At 45.5% G+C, this 19,973-nt stretch overlaps 1 protein-coding gene across 2 annotated transcripts in view; it reads right to left on the bottom strand.

Moving 5' to 3' along the window:
- ARHGEF11 (Rho guanine nucleotide exchange factor (GEF) 11) overlaps nt 1-19,973 on the bottom strand; it is a 108,153-nt gene that overhangs the window by 14,395 nt on the left and 73,785 nt on the right. For both annotated transcript variants that reach the window (XM_011992830.1, XM_011992829.1), the window contains 13 exons: nt 19,577-19,653; nt 18,295-18,432; nt 13,828-13,902; nt 13,514-13,615; nt 12,303-12,401; nt 11,071-11,113; nt 9,695-9,791; nt 9,395-9,517; nt 8,445-8,468; nt 7,072-7,216; nt 6,360-6,456; nt 5,547-5,576; nt 2,288-2,414 (listed from right to left, as the gene is read on the bottom strand). In XM_011992830.1, the coding sequence (XP_011848220.1) occupies nt 2,288-2,414; nt 5,547-5,576; nt 6,360-6,456; nt 7,072-7,216; nt 8,445-8,468; nt 9,395-9,517; nt 9,695-9,791; nt 11,071-11,113; nt 12,303-12,401; nt 13,514-13,615; nt 13,828-13,902; nt 18,295-18,432; nt 19,577-19,653 (1,177 nt within the window). The remainder of the gene's footprint in view (nt 1-2,287; nt 2,415-5,546; nt 5,577-6,359; nt 6,457-7,071; nt 7,217-8,444; nt 8,469-9,394; nt 9,518-9,694; nt 9,792-11,070; nt 11,114-12,302; nt 12,402-13,513; nt 13,616-13,827; nt 13,903-18,294; nt 18,433-19,576; nt 19,654-19,973) is intronic.

Genomic DNA, 19,973 nt, shown 5'->3' on the forward strand with positions numbered 1-19,973 from the left:
TCCTGCCGTGCATCAGCCTGAGACAGCTGGCACCTCTGACCCCTAGCTGCCCCAGGATGGTCCCCCCACCTCCATGCTGTGGCCCTGCTGGGCTGCTTTTCTGATATTATTAGTAATCTACATCCTGCTCTGCTTCTAGGACCACAGGAGGCCTGCAAATGTCTGCAGAGCTCTTAATAGCACAGCAGGTTGCCGCAACAAGGAGCTAAATGTCTCGGTCTCCATTCATGGTGCCCAAACTGCCGGATGATCCAAAATGGAGCTCATCTCCTAGGGTCCTGAGGGTTTCATCTGCAGGGTTAGAAAACGTACTGCCCACTGATCCCTTACTGAATTCACCCCCCAGAATTCTGCTAGAACAATCCCAACCCAGACTAACTCAGAACACTTTTCAGTGTCCTAATGGGTCACTGTACCAGCACAATAAATACCCAGTAGAGCTACTGGGGCTGCAGAGCTAAGCGCCTTCCTTCACGCACCCAGAAGTAAGTAATGCTCCCACCAAGAAGTGAGGCATATCATCTAGCTTTGCCCCCAAATTCCTAGGGTACTGCCTTCTAGAACTGGGGCATCTTATACCTGTTAAGTATCTACAACAATCTCTGACCCACCATACTGCTAATACTGTTTCTTCTGAGATTGCCAATGAGTTTATAATCATCAAATCCAAAGGTTTCTGCTTAGAGTAGCTTTAGGATCCTAGTGAGTGTCTTAGGGCAAATTTACCTAGCAATGCCAAGAATGCAAGTTTGTAAATGGTCTCAAATATTTTCTCAAAATGTTGATGTCTTATAATCTTAAAATATTTGATTTATCTACGACATCATTGCTACCACAGGAATCACATAATGTGCATATTTAACTTACCCATTAATGTTAGAACTCAACCTTCCCCCAGTACAAATCTAACCTTTATCTCCTGTAAATCTGTCAATTCTCATGGCAGCAAAATCTTTTGACACGTGTTAAGCTGAAAAAAGGCTTCATATAAACAGAAAGGAGTAACCTGCATTCAAGCAGGAAAGCTTGGCTTATGGTTTGACAATTAGTTATTTCAAAGGCAAAATAGGCCAGGGGCAGTGGCTCATGCCTATAATCTGAGCACTTTGGGAGGCTGAGGAGGAAGATTGCTGTGGTTGGGAGTTCCAGACCAAGCTGGGCAACATAGTGAGACTGTCTCAAAAAAAATAAAAATAAATTAGCCAGGCGCAGTGGTGCATGCCTGTACCCCTAGTTACTCAGGAGGCTGAGGTGGGAGATCTCTTGAACCCAGGAGGTTGAGGCTGCAGTGAGCTATGATTGTACCACTGTACTCCAGCCTGGGTGACAGAGCAAGACCCTGTCTCTTAAAAAAAAAAAAATCCCCCAAACAAACAAGCAAAGGCAAAATGGCTTGAATATCCACACTGCTTCACACTGACTTGCTTTCATGCCTGCCTGTACTCCAGCTCAATGCTCTGAGGCTTGAGTGTCCGCAAGAATTATTTCCCCCTGCACAAGACCACATTACTATACCTGTTTAAGTCACCTTTAAGGGTGGCAGGAATACTTGTGACTACAGGCATGTGATTTGAAGTGCTGGCTATAGAGTTTTAGACATGACTTGACTGCTGCCATGTCACGATCAAGAGCAACTAAGTCCAAGAACATGTTTTCATACCAGATGAGGACTCTAGTAAGAACCTGACCAAAGAAGAATGAGAGAGATGCCAGTCTCAATTCCCTTTTTTCTTCTTGAAAAGGGAAAAGCAGTTCATTTGTAATCAATCCACTTTGCCTCTCTTTGCTGAGGTGGACATCTGATGCCTAGAGTTACATCACTTGTCTTTAAAGTACCCAGCAGAACCTCATCTCTGGCTCTCTTCTTCACATACAGACACGAAACGACTTCCTTTTGCCTGCCTGGGTCTTTTTTCCCCAGGACCCCTCTTGCGCCCACTATAGTCTTCCTTATCCTTGTCACTTAGGGTTTCCTGATTGGCCTCTTTATATCATCCAGCTCGATCTTGGATGAAGGCTACTGAGTAGTCAGGTGATAAATCCAAAGGGAATTTGAAAAGTGTGTAGTTCTTGGGATGGAAGTCAGGGATTTGTTTGCTCTTCCACTGGCTTTTTCACCAGCACACAATGTGTCTCCTGAAGATACTGGGGGTGGGGAGGAAGTTCTGTAGATGGAGCCTTAGAAGCTAGTGGAGGGGGGTAAAGTAGCTGGAATTAAACCCCAGCATCAGCCCTGCCCATGCCCCACTCTTCAAGCAGCTAGTGAGTCCCATCCAGCCACTGCTACCTGTCACTCTCCAGCAGGTCCTCAGGAAAACTTCCGGTCGAGAGTCGCTGTGTCCCAGGTTCTGGGGCGTCATACTGCTGGTTGTTCTCAAAGTGCTGAATGATGTTCCTCACATTGCCTGGTTTGACTAGAAGCAAAAAGAAAATGAAGGACATTAGGCTTGCTGTTCAGGGACGGCTTCTCAGGCCCAGACTTCCCCAGATCCCCGAAGACAGAGCAATGAGCAAGCGTGGATGAGAACAGCACTGGACCAAGAGTCAGGAGATGTATTCTGGTCCTGGCTCTTCTATGAATACGTTTTGTGGCCCTGGGAAGTCACACTATCTTTCTGGGTTTATTCTTCTCTCGTGCACAAAATGAGAGGGTTTGGAAGTATATTTTCCATAAGCGTTCTTTTGGCCCTCACATTCTTCTGCTTGAAAGTCATGATCAGTAGCCAGGAATACCAAAGCACATCTACATGTAATTTGCCCATGTTGCCAAAATATATTAGGCATTTCTCAAATTTAAATGAATTTTTCGTTTTTCTCTGCCTCTCCTTCCTGTCCTTTCTGCCCTTCCCTGGCCTCCATCACTACAGAATCAGACTCTTTAGTACTGTAAGAGACGACCTAGGAGGAACAGAGGAGAGACTTCACTGGCATTCAAATTCCAGCCCCCTTTCAAAGCTAAGACACAAGAGAGCTGTTCTTGTTCAGACAAACAGAGAGGGCAGATGGGGAGTGAAAAGGCACAGGTAATGCCAACTACAGCCCCTGGGGAACTCAGATCCAGAGTTCCGTGGCTCTCAGCAGGAGGGAAGAGAGATAAAGGGTTCACCTTCAAGTCAACTAGCTCAGTTCTGAGCCCAGCGATATTAGAACAGGGGTGGGCTAGGAATGCTGGCTGCCTGAGACCAGTGGAAAGGACAAGGGGAAATGGGGAGGCAATATCAACAGCCCAGGGTCTGGGCCCTGATCCTACTTCAGAGATTCTGACATCTACATATACAAACTTACAAATCTGTCTCAAAATCTGACTTCCATAAGAAAACTTATAAGTCCGAGAGAACAGAAAAAAATTTAGCTCCTGTCTTCAAAGTTTACAATTCCACAGCCTTTAGGCAAGTGGCTTGGGAATATTTTTCTAAAATTGTGCAAGTGGCTGTGGGTGCACATTACAGGAGTAGGGGCTATTACCATCACTCTCACTTTGGAGATTAAGAGCAGATCTGCCTGTCCCAGCCTGAATGTGCATCTGGGTCTTGAAACCATGCAGATGCCAGGGTCAGCTGTGCAGCCGCAGCCCTGAGCCGCCCTGGCTGGGTGATGATGTGGGAGCCTGGGAACATCCTATAACTGAAAGCCAGCAGGCTGAGTCCACTCTTCCCTTTCCCATGGGCCACTTGGAAAATGCTCAATTATGTTCTAGATAGAGTTACACCTTAGCTGTGGTAAAATACAGGCGTAGCCCTGAGAGCTGGTATAACCGAATGACCCAGAGTAACAGGGGAAAAACAGGTAGAAGGAAATGGATTTTTAAAAAGAGCAAAGTGGCTAGGCACACAGTGCCTCATGCTTATAATCTCAGCATTTTCAGAGGCCAAGGCAGGAGGATCGCTTGAGCCCAGGAGTTTGAGACCAGACTGGGCAATACAGTGAGACCCTCTCTCTACAAAAAATAAATTACCCAGGTGTGGTGATGTACGTCTGTGGCCCCAGCTACTTGGAAGTCTGAGGTGGGAGCACTGTTTGAGCCAGGAGTTCAAGGCTGTAGTAAGCTATGACTAGACCACTGCACTCCAGCCTGGGTGACAGGGTAAAACCCTGTCTCAAAAAAAAAAAAAAAAAAAAAAAAAACCAACCAAAAAAACTGAGGACTGGATTTCAATGCCATTCTTTATTTCCCCTTGTTTTATAAACTTTTTTTTTCATTAATTCCTTATTTTTATTGCTTAAAATGGCATACAGTCTAGCAGTTTAGTAACTTTTAAATTAATTTTGAAGATAATATTTTTAATTTTCACTTTTATGTAAAATAAATTACACTAACAGAATAGTTTCCAGATTGCATCCCATTGCTATCTCACTATCTCTCTCTATATATTTATTGTTGAACCTACAAAGTGTTAATCAATTGCATGCATATGGACCTTATTAACAGGAAATGAACTTGCTCAATTCTGTGACATTTCACTGTAGGCTCTAAACTTCTTATGGATTAATGTGTATCACATTAATGTTTTAAATATACGGATTCTGGAAGATACTAGGTCCTCTAAAATACATTTAGGGTCATTCTTTTTTCACTGCTGTGGTTATACAGTGCTGGTGGTTAAACGTCAAAAGAGATGGAGGTGCTATACTGAGGGGCTTAAGTAGATGATACGAACAAAAATACCCAAGAGAAAAACTGTTAGAGACCCATACTTCACATTAAAAAAAAATCACCTTCGAAAATGATATTTTTATTATTTTAACTGAAAACAAAAATCTGAGGCACTGACTGGGTGCGGTGGCTCATGCCTATAATCCCAGCACTCTCGGAGGCCAAGGCGGGCAGATCACCTGAGGTCAGGAGTTTGAGACCAGCCTGGCCAATATGCTGAAACCCCATCTCTACTAAAAATACAAAAATTAACTGGGTATAGTGGCACATGCCTGTAGTCCCAGCTACTCGGGAGGCTGAGGCACGAGAATCCCTTGAACCTGGGAGGCGGAGTTTGCAGTGAGGCAAGATCACGCCACTGCATTCCAGCCTGGGCGACAGAGTGAAACTGTGTCTCCAAAAAAAAAAAAAAAAAAAAAATCTGAGGCACTTCTGCTTCACTGCAAGACCCTTCAATGTGAGAGGGTTCCCCTCACTTATATAGAACTCTGGATTTTTGGAAACTCATCATGGAGATGTGACTGAATTATAGAGAAAAGGCCTCAGGCTGTGGAAAAACCGCCAGAGGAACCAGAAGTCTAGTCTTGGCCAGAACTACCAGAAGGCGCTGTCCCTGCGGGAGTAGGAGCTCTGCCCCCTGGAACTCTGGGTTAGGAGACAAGGTCTCGTACCTGGCATGAGGGTGGTGCCCTCCCCAACCACCCACAGGGTTTGCAGCACACAGCAGCTTTAGCAACAATGAGCAACACATAAGAGAAATGGAGAGAAGAAAGAAAGGGAGGGAGGAGGAACAGGATGGGAGATGGTGAGAAAGAAACAGAAAAGACAAGATTTGGGAGATGGAAACTCAATGCTAATGCAAAGACAAACCCAAAGAAAATGGTCCTTTTACCTTCCACAGGGGACAAGGGAATATGAAATGCTAAAAGAAAAACAAACAAAAACAAAAGTAAACCATGAAAAGTCAAATCAATGTTTTAAGAATCAAAATAAAAATTACATCAAGCCAGAAAATGAAATGGTAGCGGTGAAAACCAAGGCTGATCTAGAAGAATCCCTTTCCCTCTCCTGTAATGCAGCAATTTCAGAAAGGGCAGCCGGCCCACCCCACTACCCCTCACAGATTCCCATTGATATTGGGGGGCTTAAGGTACTGACTGGGAGGGGACAGCAACAATTTCCAGACAAATGACACACACTGGGAAGAGATCAACGATAGGATCAGTTGAGTTTTGGGTTACTGATGGCATTAGGGGAAACTCTGGGACCCAAACTTGCCCCCAACCTGACTAGTTCTACTCAATAGTGACTCAACCATGCCCCTCCCACATCTGTACTATTGCAGTCCTGTGTGCTGGGACCAATGATAGACCCTTGGATGAAGGTGAAGGGCGTATTTACTGTCCACAGGGCGATCCTTGCCGAGGGGAAATGTTTCTCACGTGGTCGTTTGGTAGCTAGAACTGCTCTGGGTTCCTAGACTAAGACCCAGAGACCGGTACGGTTTCCTTGGCTCAGAAATATTCACCTGAACCTCAGAGATCCTGCACTGGATTTGGCAAGGGGAGAGAAAGTGGCTGTGGTCTGAGTTTGGGTCTGTGGTTCCCAGAAACACAGGAAGGCCCTCTGCCAACATACTGGTACATGAAAGGGCTGAGGTCCCTGCCCAAGGAATGCCCAAGGCTGTTGCTCCCCAAATACTCACTGCTTTGAGAAGAGCTTTTGGGCTTCCCAATGTATTTGAGGATGGGGTTTCGCTTCTTGTCCTCCAAGGCATCCTTTTCTTTCTTGGAATTGCTGCTCTGCTGAGACAGGAGACACTGGGGTTTGGAGGAGGCCCTGATACTCAGGCATGGCTGCTAATCAATTCTGCCATTGTCCCCCAAGGCTGGCCCTCAGCAAGTAACTGGAGAGTTGACTCTTGCTGGTACCCTAACAAGCATTCACCTCTGACCTGGGTTTGGAAGGGACTGAGAGCTGCTCTAGTCTGGGGGTTCTCACTGAGTCCACATCCAGGTGGAGGGATGTAGCCAGAGACCTGCAAAATGGCTTTCCTGACCTACCTCAGCACAGAGAACTGCACCAAGAGGAGATATTTTCCAGGACAGCTGTTACCTTCTTTTTATTTTTTTTGAGACAGAGTCTCAGTCTATTGCCTAGGCTGGAGTGCAGTGGTATGATCTTGGCTCACTGCAACCTCCAATTCTTGGGTTCAAGCAATACTCGTGCCTCAGTCTCCCGAGCAGCTGGGGTTAAGGCATGCACCACTACGCTGGACTAATTTTTGTATTTTAGTAGAGATGGGGTTTCACCATGTTGCCCAGGCTGGTCTCGAACTCCTGAGCTCAGGCAATCATCCGCTTTGGCATCCCAAAGTACTAGGATTACAGGCATGAGCCACCATGCCTGGCCCTCACCTTCTTGGTCTTAGGGAAGAAGGGTAGCCACTTGTCCTTGTCAGGAGCAGACTGGGCCTTTTCAGCTGTGTTGGAAGGTCGTGCCTCTCGAAGACGGATCCCAGCATGGCTCATGTAGGTATTGAGGGCAAAGTCCATGGGGGCGCTGTAAAAGAGGAACAGTGTCCTGAATCAGAGAGCTCAAGTTACCTTCCCTGTGCCAAACAATCTCTTCACCACCACCCAGTGGAGTGGGGAAGGGGTAGTTACAGGTGAAAGTATTCAAAGAAAAGTCTAAAATAATTAAATGGGACAGCAGGCAGAAGCTGGCCAAAAGTTGGACTGTGACCTTCTCCACACAGTGAGCCCACAGGTAACCAAGAATAAGACTTCTCCCAGGAGAAGTCCTACTCTTTCCCTAAGCAGAACTCTTCCCCATGAGCAGATGATGGTCAGTGGAAGAACACGCCAATTCCCTAAAATGTAAGTAAATAATTTCCTGCCTGGTCAAGACACAGGCAGACGTGGAAGACCGGCTGAGGTCTGCAGCTGATACTCTCAGGCATATATGCAGGGGTGGGGAAGCCAGGGGAAAGGAGAAATGCCAGCAGCCTCTGCCAAGGTATACTGCCTTCACCATCCTCCCACCCCAGTACAGAGAAAAAGAGATGGACAAGGAGCTGTCAAGTGGCTTCCAACTGCCACAAATGAAAATGTCCAGACTTCTGCTTAAAAATGTCTTTGTATCCACAATTTGCTGGATGGATGATGACCCACTCTGCATTCAATGCAGCAAGGCTTTAGCTCTGTCTGTACTTCCCTGTGAAACAGACTCCTCACCCTATTTTCTCTTCCTTATTAGTGTGTATGCTCAGGGAATAAAGACTCATTTTAATCTTGGCTAATGAAAAACAATGAGATAAATATATAGGCTGCAAAAAAAAAAAAAAAATTTCTAATATGTGCCAAGAAAGGAACTGTGCTGCACACCAGCTCCCCTCTGCAGATGCCACTAACAGGCTGATTCCACAATTACTGTCACTACTTTAGGTAGTTTAAGGGAAAGAACTGAGAAGGGAGACAAAGAGCTCATCTGGGTAGAGAAGCTGCAGCCAGGCATGGCACTGTGAGGAGCAATGGCAGCTTGGCGTCTTCCCACTGAGGAACAGATCCACATCCCCAGGGGTGATCCCTAAGCATCAGGGGCGTGGGCCTCATGAACCCTATGTTATGGTCACATAGACACCTGAGAGCTAGACTTGCAGGAACCACGGTCCTACGTGGTTGTACAACATGAGGGACTCCCCTGTGATTGTCAGAAATGGAAAGCATAGTAGCTCATCCCCACTCCTTCCACCTTGAAAGCTGCAAATGCACATCATAGACTTGCTTACCTCCTATCTTCCTCATACTTGGACCTGGAATGAAAGAAAAAACAGATGACTCAGACTGCAAAGACAGAGGCTGGTCACCTGGTTAGAGGCTAGGAGGAGGGTAACTTTTTCCTACATGAAAGGAGGGTTAGTGGGGGAAAAGGAGAGAAGTACGTTTGATGCAGAAGTATTTGGTACATAGCAGGAACTCCATAAATATTTGCCGAGTTGAAATATCAGCCTTAGCAGAGACTGCATAGGTTTCATCTTCTTTGCTATTTTTACCCTGTCCTTGAAGTGCCCGGCTGTGCCTATGGATCTGACTTATATGGAATGGCTTAACTAAGGTCACATAGCTACTTAGTAAGAAGCAGTATTAGGGAAAAAAATTACTTCTAAGCCTGAAGTGTCCCCACAAAGTCTGTGATACTGGGGCTTTCATCACAGGTGCCTACGACACTTTTGAAAATGGCGTTAGAAAAACATAACAAAAGCAGCTGTGCCAGAAGCGCCTTAATATGTTGCGCTAGTTCAGTTTTCTGATGTGGATCAGTAAAAGACGTTTCAATTTCCCCTAAGCCAGTTCTAGCTGCCTCCTGAAGGAACTTTATCCACTGGGCACACACAGCACTGGCCTCACTCTCTGTGACAGATAAGATCTTAGAGGCAGGAAGGGAGAGAGGTCAGGAAGCGGGCCAGCAGGGGAAAGTAGAAGGCTTACCACATTCCTGGGGCCCATGGTCTGTCATAACCACCAAATGACTATCAGGAGCTGCAGGCTCTGCCACGCCCTTGAACACCTGCAGCCCTCAGCCTGACCAATGCAGCAGGAGGGCACGACTCCCCATCTTTCAGGGGCAGGAGAATCAGGCAAGAAGTGGAAGAGGGGGAGAGATTGAAAGAACAGACCCACAAAATATGTCAACCTGCTTGGGACGTTCAGTGGGGTGGGAGGAAGCTGAAAGACTCACAAAATATCTCCAAGGGCAGCCAGCTGCTTCTCAGCCACTTGGCGCTCTCGGAGAGGGTCCCCATCCAGGTCCAGCAGGTCATTTTCACCATACAGGCTGCCCAGCCCCAGAGTGCGCTTCGTTCTAAGCCAGATAAACACAGGGAAAGAAAGAAATATACACAAATACTCAACAGATGGATACCCAGAAAGAACGAGGCAAACATATAACAAGAGATATGTGCACGTCCCAGAGGGAAGGAGCCAAGGACAAGAGGCAGAGGTGCAAGGAGAGTGGTGGGAGGGCAGCTCCTGGGCCAACCTGTAGTCGTGGATCTGCTCTTGGATCTCAGGCATGGCTGCCTCTTGAGCTTCACAGAGAACACCACGGGCATCCTCGCTGTTCCGCAGGCGCGAGTCTGTAGTGGGAGACCAGAGAAAGCAGAGTGGGTAGGGTACTGGGGGTGTGGGGAGATCAATTCTGCTGAGCATCTCAAAGCATTTCAACTCCCTGTGACACTGGGAGGAAGGGCTGGCTTTCTGCCCTGTTAGCCTAAAGGGAGAGAAGGCCTGGACTCTCAGGTCTTTCCTGAATTCAGGACTGGAATCCTGATATCCAAAGTACAAGGCAAGGACAAAAATATTTTCTGGATGTTCTGTGCTCCATTAAGAGAAGGATTAAAGCCCCTCTTACTGGATGGGTCTAAGTACCATCCTCTGACATCCAAGTGCAGATCTCTGAGAGGCTTGTTCCCCTCTACTGCTCCAGAAGCAGCTCAAGGCTAAAAGAGGCAAGCACTTCACATTCCATGAAACCTGAGCTCCCCAGCAGAAACTGAAAGATGTCTCTCTAGTCCCCGCATCTAGCTCCACCCAGGCGAGGCTAAGTCCCTGAGAGTTGCGCTTTACTCTCACTCTGCTTTCGAGCAAGCTCTGTTCACCCTATGCCTGGGCTCTCCTCCCCGTCACACGTGCCCACAAATCATCTCTTTCTACATGCAGCTTCCAATTCCTGTCCTCTAAAAAACTGCCAGTGATTAGCTTCTCAGGCTGACATCACCTTAGACTGCCTCCCCTTAATTTTTCTACTGATGATTAGAAGGAGAAGGGAGCTGGGCACCATCTAGCCTGCCTGGTCCTCATTCTGGACTCGTTGCTGTCAGTATTAGGGAACTTACAAAAACAAAAATAAAATACCTCCCGCACCCCCACCCCCCCAAAAAAAAAAACCAACAAGAAAAACCACTCTGGAGATTCCAACTCTGAAAGGAGGATGGAGTGAGGCCCTAGTTTCTGTATTTTTTGAGTTCCCCAAGGGATTCTTGATAACCAGCCTGGCTGAGGAATCCCTGATCAAGTCTGATTTCCTCTTTGTACAGATAAGCCAATGGAGAACCAGAGAGATCATGTAGAAGGCTGGCAGACATGAACCCAGGTCTCCTAACTCCAAGTCCAATGTCTTCCCACGACAAGCTCCTCCCCGGCAGAGTGAGTGCCCAGGCAGGGTCTGTCCCATATGCACCTGTCCATAAGCTACTGTGCAGTGTTCTGGAGCAACCGTCTCATGGGTCTTTTCCTCTGTTAGAGGATGGTTGCCCAAGGACAGGAACTATGTCCCTTCTGTCCTCTGGAGTTTCCTGAGAGCTCAGGACAAGAAAGGCACCAAGAAGAGACTAACCGACCAATGAGCCAACTTACCAATTTCAGCCTGTAACATCTCAGGGATCTTGACTCTCAGAGGCTAAAAAACAGAAGTGTGGAGCAGAAGTGGTCAGGTCTGCACACTCCAGGGAGATCAACAGTGTGCCAGGCGAGGAGGGCTTGCCCATATGAACTTCTTGCCTTTCTGCCTACATCTGCCCTACCATTCTTCTCATTACTCCCCAACTGCACACCTGAATTCTAGGCTAGGGTTTCTGGGAAATGGAGTCTGAGGCTATACAGCAAGCTGGTACAATATTCTGAGGGCGGCACAGGCAGTTTTTTCACTCTTATTTCCAGGCCATGAGAGTGCATGGAATGGCATGTTGTCCAAAAAGTGGACCCGTGCTGACTTAGCAGCAAGGGAAAAGCCTTTATTGGGCTATTTGGTGGACTTTCCCTCCCCCTCACTCCCATGGGAAAGCTAGCCTTGTGTCACCCAGCCTTGCAGTTAGCATGGTGTTCTGGCTTTTGCTACACAAGTCCCTGACACCTGGATACTGGAGAGGTTCCATAACAACCAACAGAGAACAACTGGCAGCTCTAACCTCCCTACTCAAGACCCACTTAAGAGGGCAAATATAAAACTCTTAAGAAAAACCAATTTTCTCCAACCTCATTAACCCTACTAGCTTACTGCCAAAAGAATAAAGTCACCTTGGAATTAGTCTAGTTGACCAGATTAGAAAGTCTGGGATAGCAGTTGCCCTCTGCAGGCAGAGATGCTCTTGCCAGCGGGATCCCTGACACACCCCTGGGAACTCTGTCCCAATGCACAGGGTGCCGTCTACCCCAGACACTCTGGGGCCTCCCACCTCTGACTCCTGCCTTTGGGCAGTAATAGCAACTCAGACTGAGCTTCAGAAACCTCTTGCCTCACTGATCTAGACCATCTGATGTCTCTAGACCTCTGTTTCTTCAGCCTAGGGATGGGCAAAGCAGGGAGGGTTGTGGGGAACCAGGGCACTGAATCAGGGAGAATTTGGTACAATCTTTTCCTCTAAACATTCCAGGGAGAGGCAATGTGTATTCTATATGTGCAACAAAAGCGGTACTGCGAGATTTTTTGAGAGTAGCATGGAACAGAATCCAGGGATATTAATCTCTCAGTCTAGATTTCTCTTTAAGAACCTGTGTCCGTGTGGCCTGAATGTTTTGCTTAATTTTCCCTGCCTCTGAGTAGTTCAAAGAATATAATAAAATTATAATCCAATCTATGACTGCCTTACCGCATTTTTCTCCAGGAAAATATTCCAGATGTCTTTCCCCAGGTTTCGGGAATCCTTGGGGCTTGTCTGCTGATAAACTTCTGCACATAGGTAAAAAAGCTAGAAGGAGAGATAACCGGGTTAGAGCAGTGGTTCTCCCCCAACAGTGATTCTGCCCCCTAGGGGACATTTGGCCCTATCTGGAGACATTTTTAGTTGTCACGACTGGGCAAGTGTGGTGCTACTGGCATCTAGTGGGTATAGCCCAGTGATGCAGCCATATTTCCCCAAAGGCACAGAACAGTCTACCACAACAAAGAATTCTCCAGTTCAAAACAGTGCTGAGGTTGAGAAAGCCAGGGTCAAACTATTTCAGAAACCTGTGGCAAAATAATCCCCACCCCCTTTCCCACAGGCACATCTTCAACACTGATCACTCCTCAACTCTGTATCCTCTCCACACGTGGTATTTCACTTGTGTCTCTGTGCTGGTTTATGTCTTGTTTCTTAAGGATTCATGTTTTATTTCTCTTTGTGGTGTGCCCTGTCTTTATTCAGGAATGCTTCTGGCCCTTGGACTTGCACACAGGTGTTCAATCAATACCTGTGGATGGTTGTTCATTCTGGCTTCTGATGGTGTCCCCAGAAAGACAAAACAGCACCCCATGCCCCAGGTGAGAAGTTTATTCTGAAGAATACAACCGCAACCCCTCTCCTCCATCTCCCCTTCCTTTCTAAGCAGCTGAGCAGAATGAGGAAACTGGGAAGGCTGCTGGCTCTGAATACTGTCCCCGGTACTTTGTTCTCCATCCCCTCACATTCCTTCTTGTCATCACCTTCACACGGAACACCCTTTAAGCCTTGCCATCTGCAAGTTTTCTCACAGGGCCACTCTCTCAACTCCCTAGTTGGTCTGTATCTACCTTCAATTAAAAACCTCTAGGAAGAGCAACTTCTCCAAGACGATTTCCTGAACTGATCAAGAATGAGTTTTCCTGGCCTTGCTCTCTTGCTCCTCCCTAGGCAGCTGATGTAGTTAGTTAGCTGCATCATACAGTGAAAAATCCCCTCTGCATAGGTTTCATCTTCTTGGCTATTTGTCTCTGTCCCTGAAGTGCCTGACTGTGCCCATGGATCTGAATTGTAACAGCCAGAGAGCAGAAACAGAGGCTAGAGGTCCTCTCTGCCCAGCACCAGCAGGCCCTCAATCAAGACGGATGCTTCTGACTTACCAGTGGACTGGGGTCTGCCTGAGAGAAGATGTAACGTAGAAAAACCCCCAGGTGAGCTGGCCGAGACTTCAGTTTCTCCAGATCCTGGAATATGATGTCACTCTGGAAGGCAGAAGGATGAGCATGGTGGGAGGCCGGGCACAGCAGCACAGCAGGTTCCAGCTTAGCTCCCATGTGATTCCCCGTCCTGGGTTCATAAAGGAGACTCCCCGCCCCAAGTTCCCTTCACAGCTGATGCTAGTCAAACTGCTTCTAGTCAAGAGCAGCTTGTATGACAAAAAAATGATGAAAGGAGAAAACTAGGAAACCGTTACCTCGTTGTTGAAATAACCTGGGTCACAGTCTTCCTCTGGGCCAATAATTAAAGGCTTTGGGCTTTGATCTACACCCTGGGGGAGAGAGTCAAGTTGTAGAGATGAGAGGTTATAGAGGACAGAGGATTCAGCCACCTCAGTGAAGTTTGTTTAGTTGCAGCACAGCACTCACAAAGCCACCCGGGTCTGGTGAACGTTGGCATCTCACTCCCGCCCCCAAATCAGAGCACAGATGAAATGATTTCTCCACTTGCAGGAAGTCAACTGCTTCTGGGTGGGGCAGGGCAGATTCAGAGCAGCCTGGTCACATGACATATGAAGATGGGAAGTAGGAGAAAATGCTCTCTTCCTGTTTGCAAAGGTCTGGGGTGGGACTGTCAGTCAACAAAATAAGAGCCTATAGTTCCTGCTGGACTGCTGGGTTGGGGGCTTTGTTTTCCTTAACAGACTAAACAGCCACCCCTACCCCAAACACGCATCCTCCAAACCCAGTGTCTACCACAGTGCTACTGAACAGTTATTCTGTGCCTAGTAAGTACTGGTGGCTAAATAATTATGGGAGAGCCTACTAGTAGATCTCTGCCTCTCTGAACAAATGGAGATGCGGCTGATCTTTCTCTAACACCATTTGCATTATTTTGCTTGCCCTCTCAAGAATCTGTGGTAGATCCCCATTACCTGCCTAAAATCCACATTTCTTAGTCTGGCTTTTCTTTCTTTCCCCCTTATACTAATTTAAATAAAAGCCTAATCCTAATGGACATGCCATGGATTAGGTATGATGAGAGAGACTTCATATTGCATAAACTTCTCAGATGCTTCATTGCACAAGTTTTTCTCCTAAAGGTTCCTTGAGCTTTCAAAGCTTTTCTGCTAACTCTATTTCTCACTCAATTAGACCTCCTTCATTTCCAGTGATTCCCCAACAAGGTCTCTGCTTCTGGAACCCACTCAGCTTACATGTGCCTACTTTAACCCAGGCCTATGATACCCTCCTAACCCACTTTCTTAAGGGGCTTTTCCTGACAGTTCCTCTCTGATGATCCTCACCCCTTTTTTGTTTTCCTGGATATTTATGGCCTCTATGCCCAGAATGACTGAGTCACAGAACATGAGCGGCCCAGAAGGTATCTCAGAAACTAAAGTCTAACACTCATTTATAATTGAAAAAAGTGAGGCCCTGACAGACTGACTGGCGTGCTCACAGCTGCAGAATCAGGCCTGATGTGCTGTATTTGTATTTCCCAAACACATCCTGAGTATCCTCCTCTCCTAAATACCCTAGTCTCTGAACCTCTTGGGGTCTGAGAGCCCCAGGAGGTGGTGGGTGAGCACTTCTGGCTCTACTGAGCTCTCTGGTGAAACCTGAAAAGCACTAGGTTTTTTCTTGTTTATGGGGAGGATTTTTTTTTAAAAAGTCTTTAAAAATACATATTCTTTCTGATTACAAAAGTAGAATATGATTATTATTAAAAAGATCAAACACTATAGAACAACGTAACAGAAAGTGAGAGTTCCTTATGCATCCATTTCCCTGCTGCTGACAGTTTTATAGAAAGTATAGGTTTTCTTCCTATGCTGTTACTAACATTTATTATGATTAGGAAACTGGAATTATACTCTATTTGCTCTTAACACTTGAAAATAGCAACTTAGTTTCGAGAAGATGAAACAATTTCAAAGAGGAAAACAAGGGCTCCAAGACCACTGACCCCACACCTGCTTCTATGAGCCACCTGAAGGAAAGCCTTTCCTAGAACAGGATAGATGCCTGACCCCCTTAGCAACCTGAACTTGGTCCTTCAGTTCTACAAAGACAGGGTTATAGAGAGGGCAATAAAAGAGTGGTTAGGATAGGAAAGAGCTCTGTGTTGGGGCCCAGGAGAACTCAATTCTAGTTCTGATACCCTGCCAGTGACAAGGTTAGCCCTTGAACATTCCCTTAGACCACAGGAAGATTCCAATGGCCAACTTTTTTCCTGATTGTAAGAATTACATGAAATTTTTTGTAAAGATCTGGCACAGCAGCTGGTACATTAGGCATTTCAATACCCATCAGATCCCTTTCCCCATCTTTCCCCTCCACATTGTAAGAATAACCAAACTTTATACAATGGGTAAAATTAGAGTATCATATGTTGTTGTCTTTTTAAAATCTTATTTTTCGTGAATTCGGCAGCCCAACCAGAATAAGTTCAGAGAGGCTTGCTCACATGTATTCTTCTTTTGCACAGTAGCTCTTGATTAGAATTTTCCTTTGATGCCTGCATAACTCTAGATTTATAAAAACTATGTTCACTTAGGCCATGATCCTCTTTTCTACAGATCACACTGTGAAACTTCAGCTTCAAGAAACTTAGGAGCTCTGGATAAGTCCTCCCCTAAGAGGCCACTCAGAAGACAATTTTGATTACTCCTATTCACTCATTCATTCACTATACATTATGAGGTGGCTACTATGTGCCAGGTTACCTACAGAGATAAAGCAAATAAAGGTGAGGTAAGCCACATAGGGAAATAACAGCAGAGCGATAAATGCTCTAAGAGAAACAAGATGCTGCTTGGAACTCTGAACTCCAAGGTGAGAGGACAAGTTTACTAAAACCACAACGCCACCAAAGAGAGCTCAGCGAGCAGGATGATCATTTGCTCTGTTTTCTTCATTGTACCATTTCTCCCCCTTTATCCAAATTACTTTAGAGACCCCATGTTCTGAAGACCTCCTCCTGGACTCAGTGATTAATAGGCTCCCAGAGTCAAAAGAACTCCAGAAAGTAGCTTTCAAACTTTCTGCTGACCATGACTTCTAATAAATATGTTTTCACTGCAACTCAGCACACACACATGTAATGAAAACAGAAGTTTCACAAAGTTATACTCTTATTACATATGATGCATTCTGATATTTTCTTTTCATGCTATTAGATTCTACCTCATTAAAACAGATGCTGCTCATGACCTTCAATATTGATATCATGACTCACCAAAAGATGACAACCCACAGTTTGAAAATACCACCTGTATAACTCCTGACACCAGTGCTTTCCAGTGTGGGAAGTGGAACTCAAAATGATTTTAAGTGAGATGATTTCTGTTGAGGGTCAAAATGATTTTAGGTGATATCTGGACATGGCATTAAATAATACTGGCTCAGATTGTTTAAGAAAGTTAGTTTCTTTTCAGTTTTCATTCCATCCTTTTGATTCACCCAGGAAAAATTTCAGCCTGGCGCCTGCACAGCTTTAATACCTTTAACCAAGGCAGAATTGGCCTCAAGCTTAATTAAAGCCTTTGGCAAGCAATAGAACTGAGCTAGAGTTTATTTTTCAGGTTGTTTTAAATTTTGTCTCTACATTTTGAGTAGTTACATCATGTAGTTTACAATTAAAAGGACACAAAGGGGTAAAGATAATAAAAAGTCTTCCATCCACTTCATCCTCAAGCCACCTAATTCCCCCTCCTCAGAGGCAATAACCATCAGTTTCTTCAACATTCATCCAGAGATGTCTTAAGAAAGAGGCTCCTTTTCCTCTTTTTAATATAAATGGCAGCTTTCTTCTACACTGTTCTATATCTTTCTACGTAGAATTTAACAAACTTGGTTCTAAACTTACATTTAGGGTTACATTTACTCTGCATTTATAGTGTGTGATGCTGGTTTTCATTTAAGGTAATGACAGATTTCCTTAAGATTAATTTAAGTTTAAAGAACTGAGTTGGCTTAAAGAAAAATATTAAGTAACATTATACAGGTAGAACATTAAATATTTAGATGCCTAACGTTGTTAGACACGGTTAACAGTGTCTGAAAAACAACAGGCAATTCTCTGGCTCTCAAGTCCATTCCATTGCCAGACAGCCCAGCTTCTTTGCAAGCTGTTTGCATTAAGTCAAAACCCATCTTCCTGAAGTCTCTCCTGGATCTAGCTCTATCCTTGAGATCAGGGCCTTTCAAATCAGGTTTTGCAGAACCTTAGGGCTCCATGGAAGTGCCCTTGAGGGCAGGAGGAAGTTGATTGGTAAAGGTCCTAGGGGAGCTGAGCTTTGTTTTTTTTTTTCTTTTCTATGTTAGGGTTCCAAATAATAAGATTTTGTTTGAGAAAAGGATTTTGCTAAGGAACGGGGAAACTGAAAATTAGCATCCTGGAGAAACACTGCCTAAACCTATTTCCTATTCTGTACAGACAGAAAGACCAGCTATCCACTCCTTGGCTGTTACTCTTTACAGATGCATTCACCTACTCTCCACATAGAAACGGAGCCAGCCTTACTTTTATATCTCTATTTATGCTATGTTCTCTTTCTTTACTGTTTGCTCTCTATGTAAGTGACTGTCTCAAAGTTTGGGTTGCTGAAGCAGGGGTTTAGTCTGATGATCCAAGACCATGTATTGGTAACACCCAGGCCTCCAAATCTCACTTCTGAGAAAAGAAAAGGAAAACTGCAGGGTGACTCCGGATCACTCACCTGGTCACCGGTTGAGGGGACTGCTGCATCCGAGCCCTGCCGCCTGTGGTGCTGGGCCACCCTGGCCATGATCACAGGGGAGGTTCGAGGACTGTCTAGCCCAGGGTCTGACAGTATTGAGTTCCGATTCATCAATGACTAGAGAAACGAAGAATTCTGTGAGCAGGAAGACCCTCAAGGCTCAGCTCTTTGGTGTTGGTGGTGATAACCATACTTAAACATCAGCTGAGACAAGTGCAGTATTTGCTCTGTGCCTGGCATTATACTAAGCCCTTCATTACATATTATCTCATTCGATTCTCACAGTAGCCCTTTGGGGTAGATACTATTATTCGTCCCATTTTCACATGAAGAAACTGAGACTCCAAGAGGTTATGAGACTTGCTAAGTCAGAGAGCTAGTCATGAAGTGTATCCTGGACTTAACCCAGGCAGCCTCAACCCACAGCACACACTCCTCATCACTAACTCCCTGGCCTTCCAGATAACGTCAACTGTAGATTCTTTAGGATCCCCGTCCCACTCTACTTTCTTGGTGACTTTCCCACGTACTGATCCTTTCACATATATTTCATCATTTTCCCATGGACAGGGCAGTAAGAAAATAAAATTCCAATTGTTATCTAAAATTAGGTTTTTAACATGTTTTCAATCACATATTCACATATTTAATTACTCTGGCTAAGCAAATATTTTGCTAACTTCATTACTACTTCTTCCACTCATTCTTACTTTTATATTGCAGTTTACAGTTTACATATGCAAACTGAGAACACCTGGAAGAGATAACCTTCGGGGTCAAAACCTGAAATTCGTTTAGTCATTCCAGAAAAGACAAGCTATTTGAGAAGAAAAAGATCCACAGCAAAAAACAGATCACCACTTCTGAGTAGGTTGGGTTCACTGTATTAATCTAAGATGATGTTATTCCTGGACAGGTGGAAATGTGTTTTGGTCAAGTCATTGTTTTAGCTTATTTTGTCTCTGCTCCCTCACTCTCAAAGGCTTGCCATAGTTCATGCCATGGCCATCCTCTCCACCCTACTCTTTATATAACAGAGTTGACTATGATAAAATGAAAGCCAGCTTTGATAGTCTTGCATGTTGGATGCATGTGAAATTTCTGCTTTGGAACCCAGACCACAGTGATTATATCCTTGGAACTAGATGGATGGAAGAGGCACACAGAGTCCTCAGTGCAGCCGGTAGGCAGCAGAGCCTTGGGGCAAGGGAAGGGACCCCAAAAGCAAGTTCTGAACCGGCCTTGCCCTGCTGGGACTCACCTCACTGAGGGAAGGAAAGCGTTCTGTCCCAGAGTCCAAGCCACTGTCCCCCTCTTGGGAATCCAGAGAGAGCCGGCCTGAGAAGAAAATAGTTTCTATAATACAGAAGGAGCTGTGGCCTGGGGGAAAGAGAGCCTTTATTCTGGGCAACTGTGCACAGGACAGGAAGGGGAAGCTGCCACCTTTTCTTTCACCAGTTTCCCTTCAGCTCTCTCATCCCATTACCCCTAGACTTGGACACTAAACAGTATACCTCTCCTCTGCTCTCATCACATCTAGCTTTCACCTGTCTCTGCACCTGGGCACAGGCCATGTCACCTCCTGAAATAAGACTCCATAGCTCTCTCTCACAACTAGTTTTGCCCCTCAACTCCTTCCCAACCCTCTTCTGGTCACC

This window comes from Mandrillus leucophaeus, unplaced genomic scaffold, assembly GCF_000951045.1.
Source record: "Mandrillus leucophaeus isolate KB7577 unplaced genomic scaffold, Mleu.le_1.0 Scaffold418, whole genome shotgun sequence".
NCBI lineage: Eukaryota > Metazoa > Chordata > Mammalia > Primates > Cercopithecidae > Mandrillus > Mandrillus leucophaeus.